The sequence below is a fragment of the Prionailurus bengalensis genome, chromosome X, assembly GCF_016509475.1.
Source record: "Prionailurus bengalensis isolate Pbe53 chromosome X, Fcat_Pben_1.1_paternal_pri, whole genome shotgun sequence".
NCBI classification, from domain to species: domain Eukaryota; kingdom Metazoa; phylum Chordata; class Mammalia; order Carnivora; family Felidae; genus Prionailurus; species Prionailurus bengalensis.
Genome location: NC_057361.1, coordinates 128,300,923 through 128,311,650, shown reverse-complemented (window position 1 = coordinate 128,311,650; position 10,728 = coordinate 128,300,923). Strand labels below are relative to the sequence as shown.

At 36.5% G+C, this 10,728-nt stretch overlaps 1 protein-coding gene across 2 annotated transcripts in view; it reads left to right on the top strand.

Annotated features, from left to right (window-relative positions):
* F8 (coagulation factor VIII) overlaps positions 1-10,728 on the top strand; it is a 131,574-nt gene that overhangs the window by 2,551 nt on the left and 118,295 nt on the right. Inside the window, exon 2 of one of the 2 annotated variants that reach the window (XM_043570610.1) lies at positions 355-450. In XM_043570610.1, coding sequence (XP_043426545.1) covers positions 410-450 — 41 coding nt within the window. In that variant the 5' untranslated portion in view covers positions 355-409. Of the gene's footprint in view, positions 1-115; positions 451-10,728 lie in introns of those variants that run through there. The other variant, XM_043570609.1, reaches the window with a different exon arrangement.

Below are 10,728 nucleotides of genomic sequence, written 5' to 3'. Positions count from 1 at the left end.
CTTGTGTCCCTACCACTCTCAGAAGTGAATGGGTTAAGATTTAGCTCAGCCTCCCTTTTCCTATTCGGTTCTTCCTGTGGCTGCTTCCCACTGCCACAAAGGAAGCAATCTTATCTGTTACTGCTTACTGCTAATGCTGCTGTAATATCCAGCAGGTAAAGTTCCCTAAAATACACAGCAAAAATTTTGGGACTTTTCTCTAAATCATAGAAAATTTACCTTTTTTCTCCTGGGAGCTGAAGATATTTTAGAGGAAAAGTATTCTTTCGCTTCTTCAGTTGAACATTTTCTAGCAATACGAGCCATGCAAATAGAACTCTCCACCTGCTTCTTTCTGTGCCTTTTGCCATTCAGCTTCAGTGCCACAAGAAAATACTACCTGGGCGCAGTGGAACTGTCCTGGGACTATATGCAAAGTGAACTGCTCAGTGAGCTGCACGTGGACACAAGGTAATGGCATGTTCTACAGAGTCTAGTCAGGACTGTGAGAATGTGATTGGTTGGAGGAAGGTGCAGACATCAGGTTAGGGTAGCTGTGATGCTGGTTATATATGATATCACAAATGCTAATTGCCAATTGTTGTCACAGATCTGAACTATTTGTTGATATGTTGCTCTGTTTTGTCCATTGCTTCTCTTTGTCACATGCCGCCACTCTGGAAACCAGACCGCAGAGTAGAGGGAGAACAAGGAGGCAAGGAGCCTGAGAGAGAACAAAACTTCCCCCAGCCTACCCCCAAGTTTCCATCCAGAGAAGCAGAGCCATGAGATCCCATCAATATTACCCACAACTTTAGTCTGTACTTCTGTGTGGGTGTGGTGTGGTTTTGATATCTTTGCCCGGTTTTGGTTTAAGGATTAGCCATGAGTTCAGAAGCTTTTCATCTTTTTGGGTTGCAGTGCATTTGGGGAGACTAGTATTAAATAATTTTTTCGATATTATCTATGATCATTGATTTATTCAGATTTCTCTGCCTCTTCTTCAGTCGAATTTTGTTGTATATATTTTCCTAGAAAGGAATCTGTCATCCCTAGATTTGATAATGTATTGGTATCAAGTCACATAATAGTCTTGTGATGTTGTTCAACTGTTCTTTGTCTGTAGTTCTGTTTCCTTTTTCATTCTTATATTGTGTATTTCCTCTTTCCTTCTCTTAAAAATAATATTTCCGGAAAGTTTCTCAATTGTATTGATCTTGTCAGGAACAATCTTTTGGTTCTATTAATTTCTACTTTTACTTTCATGAATTCATTCCTTCTTCCTAATTTCCTTTGGTTCATTTCGCTGATTTATTGCTTATTGAGTTGAGTGCTGAAATCGTTTACTTTTTTTTGTTTTCTTTAAAGGTGTATCATACAGATTTAACCCCAATACATCTATAATGGCAATTTAATATTAACTGTGATGTCATACGTACTTTATAGTCTTTTTTGTCCTTTCTGTTTGGCTCCCGACCCTCCTTCTACATTAGCCCCTTTCTTGCCTGTCCCCAACCAGATAACCCTAGGATGATAGTATAGACTCGTGCACACACATATACACATATATATGCAAATAAAGGTTTTGTTGGTCATTGTTTTACAAAAATGGGATATTACACACACTTCACTCTCTCATTAACACCTAGTATAATTCTGTCTAAGTCAATTGGCATAGCTTCAGTTCATTCTTTTTAATGACCATATAAGGTTCCATATTATGTCCATTTTTTGGTCATTATCTCCTATATCATTACATACGGTGGTTTTATTCCTCTGGGACTCATTCTCAAGAGGAATATATTACTGGAATGAAGGGAATATTTTCTATTTGTTTTTAACTTCCAGAAAGGCCAGAACTCTTCAAACATTTCTGCTATCAGTGTATGCAAGTGACCATCTCCCAGCTTTCACATCATTAAGTGTTATTTTGTTTTTTAACTTTTTGTCAATTGGGGTATAATGATACTGTGTCATTACTTTAATTGCATTCCTTTTATTTCTTAGGTTGAACATCTTTTCAAGTGCCTGTTGGCTCTTGCATTTATATTTTGAGATTTGGCTATTCTATGTTTTGCCCATTTTTCTTTGGGCTCTTTTATTTTTTTTAATTACAAAAGCTCTTTTATTATCACAAGTATTAACCCTTTATTATATTGCATTAATATACTAGCGCACAGAGCAATTTCCCCCAAGACCTATTGTCTACTGAGTTTGTTTATAACTTTTAATAAAATTTTTAAAAATTTATGCTCAAGTGTATCTACCTTTTCTCTCATATCTTCAGAGTGGCCAGTGTTGGTTAAACCTGTTTTCTGCTCATCAAGGTTGTATGTGTATTCTCCCAGATCTTCTTGCAAGATTTTTATTGTTTTGCTTTTTACATTTCTGGTGTCAATTCATCTGATATTTATATTTGCATACGGTATAGAAGTGGGTATATTTGCATATGGTATCCCACTTCTGTCTAGTTTTATTTCTATCCAGATCAGTAGCCCTATTGCAGTGGCACCATTTATCAAATAATACATCTTTTACTGCTGATTTGAATAAACACATTCATCATATAAATTTCTCATATATACAGGGCACCTGGGTGGCTCAGTCAGTTGGGTGCCCAACATTGGCTCAAGTCATGATCTCATGGTTTGTGAGTTCTAGCCCCATGTTGGGCTCTGTGGAGACAGCACAGGGCCTGGAGCCTGCTTTGGATTCTGTGTCTCCCTCTCTCTCTGTCCCTTCCCACTCATGCTCTGTATCTCTCTCCTTCAGATATAAACATTAAAACATTTTTTAAAAATTCTCAAATATACTAGTATCTATTTCTGGATGCACTGAACTAACTTTGATCTTGCTATGCCAATACCATACTTATTTGATTACAGTGGAAGAATAAAATGCCTAATCTTCTAATACCTGGCTAGTGGACTCAGTCCTTGCTGCTCTTTTTTTTTTTTACCTTTCTTAGCATTTTATTATGCATTTTATTCCTCTATGTAAAAATGTTAAAAATTTTTCCAATTAAAAAGAAGTCCTGTTGTTAAAAGTCCTGTTGTGATTTTAATTGGAATTTTATTAAACTTCTACATTAATTTTTATGAATATAATAAACAGAAGCAATTTATCATTACAGGTATCGCTATGCATTTTATATACATTTTGCTATTGTTAATAAAATTTTTTTCTCCTATTTCTATTTCTTGATGTTTAGTATCAGAATAGAGAAAAGCTATCTGTTTTTTGTTTTTTGTTTTTTGTTTTTTTCCTTTCCCCAAATGTCAGCGTTCTCGGTCAGACTTGAAAACACTTTAAAATAAGTCCTTGGCAACCTCCAAATTATTCCTGGTGACACTGATATCCCTTTGGCCATAATCCTGGGACCAGAAGGGCATATAAAAAGTCACCTTTCTATCTGTTTATATTCACACTGAATCTAGGTACCTGAGAGAATTCTCTTATTAATGCTAGTAATTTTACACTACAATATTGAATCTTATGTGAAATGAGCAAAATGAGACAGATTATAGCTCTATTCCAATGTTTATAACCAATTCTTTTTTTTATCTTCTTCTTGAATTTATTAGAAAATACAAGAAAATGTTAAATATTAGTAATGAAAGCACCACTCCATGATTTTACTTGAAATAGTCTTAATGTTTTGCTGTTTGGAATAACATTTGCTGTTTGTTTTGGATAAATGGTCGTTGTTACTTCTATTCCAATTTGCCATAAAACTTTTATTAGAAGTGACTTCAGCATCTAGTATCATCTAAATTTTATTTCTTAATATGTTGATTGATAAATGGATTATGTTCATAGATTTTCTGACACTGAATACCCTTACATTCTTGGACTACAATCTAATGTTCATATAACTTGATTATCGCTGGGTTCTATGAGCTAATATTTCTTTAAATACTGTGTGCCTGTATAGCACCCTTTTATAGGGCAGTCGACAGAGCAGAGGACAGCAGAGGTAAACACTGTCTGCCTTTATCTTGTGACTCTGATTATAGCTTTATTGTTTACTATTCTTAGGTTTTGTGATTAAAATTGTATTGGCTTTATCAGATGAACTGGTAAGTGCTCCATCTTTTTCTTTGGTCCAAGTGACATTTGCAATATCTTTAATCATCTCTTGAGGCTCCTCTGTAATAATTAGTCAAATCAAGTTTCAACTTTTTTTGTAGTCAGATTTAATAATTTTATATCTCCCCAGGTAATCACTTCCTTTATTTTTTCAGTTCTGTTGCCACTGTATTGCATAGAGCGTTCTCTCAGGATTCTTTTACACCACCTTATCTATAGTTATGGGCCCGTTATTTTTCTTAAATTCCTATATCTCTGCTGTTTATCTTTTTTCCATAAAAAGGTTTGCAAGGGATTTGTCTATTTTGTTGTTGGTGATGGTCTTTTCGAAGATGAGCCTCTAAGTTTCTTTGTTCTTCCCAGTTATTTTTTAGTGTTTGATTGGTTTTTAGATTTTATCTTTATGACCGATCTCTTTGTTTCTTTTGGCTTATTGTGCTGTACTTTTTCTAATATCTTAGGAAAAGTAACATATTTTTTGTCTTTTGTTTTTAATAGTGAAGGCATTTAAAACTATATATTTTTCTCTGAGAACAAGTTTTCCATATCCCACAGGTTATGTTACAAAGTTTTCATTGTTTTAATAGCTTGCAATATCTTCTTTGGTTTCATTTAGAAGCATGATTTTTGTTCTTTTTCTTTTTTTTTAAAGTTTCGATTTAAATTCCAGTTAGTTAACATACAGTGTAATATTGGTTTTATGTGTACCATAGAGTGATTCAACACTTCCTTATAACACCCAGTACTCATCACAAGTACCCTCCTTAGTACCCATCACCTGTTTCACCCCTCTTCCACCTCTCCTCTGCTAACCATCCATGTGTTCTCTATAGTTAAGCGTTTGTTTCTTGGTTTGTCTTTTTCCATTTGCTAATCTGTTTTGTTTCTTAAATTCCACATATGAGTGAAATCGTATGGTATTTGTCTTTCTCTAATTGACTGATTTGCTTTGCATTATGCTCTATCTAGCTCCATCTATGTCATTGCACATGGCAAGATTTCATTCTTTTTACGGCCCAGTAGTATTCCACTGTTTATATATGCCACATTTTCTTTATCCTGTCCTCAGTCAATGGACACTTGGGCTCTTTCCATAATTTGGCTATTGTACATAATGCTGCTATAAACATCGAGGGGCATGTATCCCTTTGAATTAGTACGTTTGTATCCTTTAAGTGAATACCTGGTAGGGTGATTCATGGATCATAAGGTAGTTCCATTTTTAACTTTTCGAGGAACCTCTGTACTGCTTTCCACAGTGGAGGCACAAGTTTGCATTCCCACCAACAAAGCAAGAGGGTTCCCCTTTCTCCACACCCTCACCAATACTTGTTGTTTCTTGTGTTGTTGATTTTACCCATTCTGATAGAGGGGATATCCCATTGTAGTTTTGATTTGTATTTCCCTGATGATGAGTGATGTTGAGCATCTTTTCATGTGTCTGTTCACCATCTGGATGTCTTCTTTGGAGAAATGTCTATTCATGTCCTCTGCCCATTTTTTAAATAGATGATTCATTTTTGGGTGTTGAGTTTGATGAATTCTTTATATATTTTGGATACTAACCCTTTATCAGATATGATATATCATTTGCAAATATCTTCTTCCATTCCATAGATTGCCTTTTAGTTTTACTGATTATTCCCTTCAGTATACAGAAGCGTTTTATTTTCACATAGTCCCAGTAGTTTATTTTTGCTTTTACTTCCCTTGCCTCCAGAGAGGTATCTAGTAAGAAGTTGATATGGCCAATGTCAAAGAGGTTACTACCTGAGTTCTCTAGGATTGTGATGGTTTCCTGTCTCATAATGAGATCTTCTATCCATTTTGAATTTATTTTTGTGTCTGGTGTAAGAAAGCAGTCCAGGTTCATTCTTCTGCATGTCGCTGTCCAGTTTTCCCAGAACCATTTGTTAAAGAGACTGTCTTTTTTCCCATTGGATACTCTTTCCTGCTTTGTCAAAGATTAATTGACTATATCGTTGTGGGTTCATTTCTGGGTTCTTTGTTCTGTTCCATTTATCTATGTGTTTGTTTTTGTGTGAGTACCATACTGTTTTGATCACTACAGCTTTGTGATATAACTTGAAGTCCAGAATTGTGATGTCTCCAGCTTTGATCTTCTTTTTCAAGGTCGCTTTTTCTATTCGGGGTCTTTTGTGATTCCATGCAAATTTTATGTTAGTTCTAGCTCTGTGAAAAATGCTATTGGCATTTTTTAATGTTTTTTTTTTTAGAAGAAAGAGAACAGGTTGGGGAGGAGCAGAGAGAAGGGGGACAGAGAATACAAGCAGGCTCCGAGATGTCAAGCAAAGAGCTTGATGTGGGGCTCAAACTCACAAACCACAAGATCATGACCAGAGCAGAAGTTGGATGCTCAGCCAATTGAGCCACCCAGGTGCCTCTGCTATTGGTATTTTAATAGAGATGGCATTAAATGTGTAGATTGCTTTGGGTAGTACAGACATTTTAACAATATTTGTTCTTCCAGTCCATGATCAAGGAATGTCTTTCCATTTCTTTGTGATGTCTTCAGTTTTGTTCATCAGTGTTTTATTGTTTTCAGAGTACAAGTCTTTCAGCTCTTTGGTTAGGTTATACCCAGTTATCTTCTTATTCTTGGTGCAGTGGTAAAGGGGATTTATTCCTTAATTTCTCTTTCTGCTGCTTTATTATTGGTCTATAGAAATGCACCACATTTCTGTATGTTGATTTTGTACCCTGCGATTTTACTGAACTTGTATATCAGGTCTAGCAGTTATTTGGAGGAGTCTTTCAGGGTTTTCTATATAGACTATCATGTCATTTGCAAATAGTGAAAGGTTGACTTCTTCCTTGCTGATTTGGATGCCTTTTATTTCTTCTTCTTGTCTGATTGCTGAGGCCAAGACTTCTAGTACTATGTTGAATAACAGTGATGAGGGTGGACATCCCTGTCGTGTTCCTGACCACAGAGGAAAGGCTCTCAGGTTTTCCCCATTTAGGATAACATTAGCTGTGGGTTTTTCATATATGGCCTTTAAAATGTTGAGGTATGTTCCCTCTAAACCTCCTTCACTGAAGATTTTCATCATGAATGGATGTTGTACTTTGTCAAGTGCTTTTTCTGTGTCTGTTGAGAAGATCATATACATGGTTCTTATCCTTTCTTTTATTAATGTGATGTATCACATTGATTGATTTGCAAATATTGAACCACCCTTGTCACCCAGGAATAAATCCCACTTGAGTGTTGTAAATGATTCTTTTAATGTATTGTTGGATTTGGTTTGCTAGTATTTTATTGAGATTTTTTGCATCCATGTTCATCAGGGATACTGGGGATACTGGCTTGTCATTCTCTTTTTTAGTGGGGGATTTATCTGGTTTGGGGATCAGGGCAATGCTGGCCTCATAGAATGAATTTAAATGTTTTCTTTCCTTTTCTATTTTTTGGAATAGTTAGAGAATAGGTGTTAACTCTTCTTTAAATATTTGGTAGAATTCACCTGTGAAGCCATCTGGCCCTGGACTTTTGTTTGTTGGGAGATTTTTGATTACTGATTCAATTGCTTTGCTGGTTATTGTCTGTTCAAGTTTTTTATTTCTTCCTGTTTTCATTTTGGTAGTTTATAGGTTTCTAGGAATTTGTCCATTTCTTTCAAGTTGTCCAATTTGTTGACATACCATTTTCCAAAAGATTCTCTTGTAATTGTATCTCTGTGGTGTTTTTTGTCATTTCTCCTCTCTCATTTGTGCTTTTATTTATTTGGGTCCTTTTTTTCTTCTTGATAAGTCTGGCTAGAGACTTATCAAGTTTATTAATTTTTTGAAATAACCAACTTCATTTAGGAGCATCATTTTTAATTACATTTTTTATCTTCTCATGAAGTTATTTTTTAGTATTTGGATCAACTTTGAGTATCATAATGGTTTGTTATTGCTGTATAACAAATTACTCAAAGTTCACAGCTTGCAACAACACCCATTTATTATCTCATAGTTTTAGTTTGTCAGAAGCCAGGTGGACTCTACTAGCCACTCTGCTCAGGGTCACACAAGACCAAAACTTTTTAAATTAATTAATGAATTTTTTTTTTTTAATTTTTTTTTTTCAACGTTTATTTTATTTTTGGGACAGAGAGAGACAGAGCATGAACGGGCGAGGGGCAGAGAGAGAGGGAGACACAGAATCGGAAACAGGCTCCAGGCTCTGAGCCATCAGCCCAGAGCCCGACGCGGGGCTCGAACCCACGGACCGCGAGGTCGTGACCTGGCTGAAGTCGGACGCTTAACCGACTGCGCCACCCAGGCGCCCCATTGAATTTTTAATTTACATCCAAGTTAGTTAGCATATAGTGCAACAATGATCTCGGGAATAGTTTCCTTAATGCCCCTTACCCATTCAGCCCATCCCCCCTCCCATAACCCCTCCAGCAACCCTCTGTTTATTCTCTGTATTTAAGAGTTTCTTATGTTTTGTCCCCCTCACTGTTTTTATATGATTTTTGCTTCCCTTCCCTTATGTTCATCTGTTTTGTCTCTTAAATTTCTCACATGAGTGAAGTCATATGATATTTGTCTTTCTCTGACTAATTTCACTTAGCATAATACCCTATAGTTCCATCCACTAGTTGCAAATGGCAAGATTTCATTCTTTTTGATTGCCGAGTAATACTCCATTGTGCGTGTGTGTGTGTGTGTGTGTGTGTGTGTGTGTGTGTGTATACCACATCTTTTGCAAGACCAAAATTAAGTTGTGGACAAGGCTGCCCTTGTTACTGGAGGAGAATCCACTTCCAGACTCATTTGTAATTTAGTCCCTTCTCTGAAGTTCCAAGTCTCTCTCATGCTTTAAATCTGTTTGACTTCCACCATATCTTTCTGACATTTTCTGCCTTCCTTTTCCATTTTTAAGAATTTTCAAGGGGCGCCTGGGTGGCGCAGTCGGTTGAGCGTCCGACTTCAGCCAGGTCACGATCTCGCGGTCTGTGAGTTCGAGCCCCGCGTCGGGCTCTGGGCTGATGGCTCAGAGCCTGGAGCCTGTTTCCGATTCTGTGTCTCCCTCTCTCTCTGCCCCTCCCCCGTTCATGCTCTGTCTCTCTCTGTCCCAAAAATAAATAAACGTTGAAAAAAAAATTAAAAAAAAAAAAGAATTTTCATGATTGTATTGGATCCATCCAGATATTTCAAGATAATGTCCCCCTCACAGGATCAGCTGATTAGCAACCTCCATTCCACCTGCAATATTTCTTTTGCCATGTAACATATTCATGGGCATAACACCAAAGAGCAAAGGTTAAGGGAAACAAAATTTTGCCTACCCCAGGTATAATTTACATACAATGAAACATACAGATTTTAAATGTACAGTTTGATAAGTTTTGACAAGTGCATACAAGTTATGTAATTACCACCTTAATCAACAGATAGAACATTTATGTCTATCATTCTGCAACTTTTCAGTGGGTCTCCCCACCCTGATCTGGCCCTTGCCCGCAAGCTGCTTTCTGGATTCATTTTTTACTTTTTAATTTTTTTACATCATTAGAATTATATAGTATGCACTCCTCAGTGTCTGGCCTTTTATCTTTACCATCATGATTTGGATGTTCATCCAGATTACTGCACGAAGTAGTTTTAGTCTTTGTATTGCTGCTTACTGCTCCATTGTTATGGGAATATATCACGATTTGTATATCCATTCACTGCCACATGGACCTTTGGATTATTTCCAATTTGGGGGCTAATAAATAAACCAGCTATGAGCATTCCTGTACACGCTTTTGTGTGGACATGTGTTCTCATTTATCTTGGTTAAATATCCAGGAATGAAATTGCTGGATCATATGGTAAATGCATGTTTAAGTGTAAGACACTGCCAACAGATTTTCTAGAAAGGTTGTACCATTTTCTGCTCCCACCCAACAACACATGAGAGTGCCAGTTGCAACACATCCTGGATAACACTTGATGTTGCATTTCTCTGACAACTTAAGATTCTGAGCATCTTTGCATGTGTGATTGGCTGTTCCTATATTTTCTTTGATGAAATGTCTGTTCAGATCTTTGGCCTATTTCATTTTATTTTTATTTTAGAGAAAGAAAGAGAGCATGTGAGCTGGGAAGAAGGGGAGAGAGAGAGAGAGAGAGAGAGAGAGAGAGAGAGAGAGAGAGATTGAGAGAATCCCAGGCAGGCTGCATGCTTAGCACACAGCCTAATGCAGGGCTTGATGTCACGACCATGAGATCGTGACCTGAGCTGAAATCAGGAGTTGGACGCTTAACCGACTGAGTCATCCTGGTGCCACTGGCATATTTTAAAATTGCATTGTATGTCTTGTTATTTTGTAGTTTTAAGGATTTTGTATATATTCTGGATACATTTTCAGATGTACCTGTTTTGAATATTTTCTCCCAGCACAAAGTTTTTCATTTTGATGAAGTCCAATTCGTCTATTTTTTTTCCCTTTGGTTGTTTGTGCTTTTGATGTCATATCTAAGAAACTATTGCCAAATGTGAGGTCACACAGAATTATACCCATATTTGCTCCCAAGAGTTTTATAATATTAGCTCTTACATTTAGGCCTTTAATACACTGAGTTAATTTTTGTGTGTGATGTGAGGAATGGATTCAAGTACTTTCTATAGTTTATATGGCTTGCAGTTGTGAAGTGTTA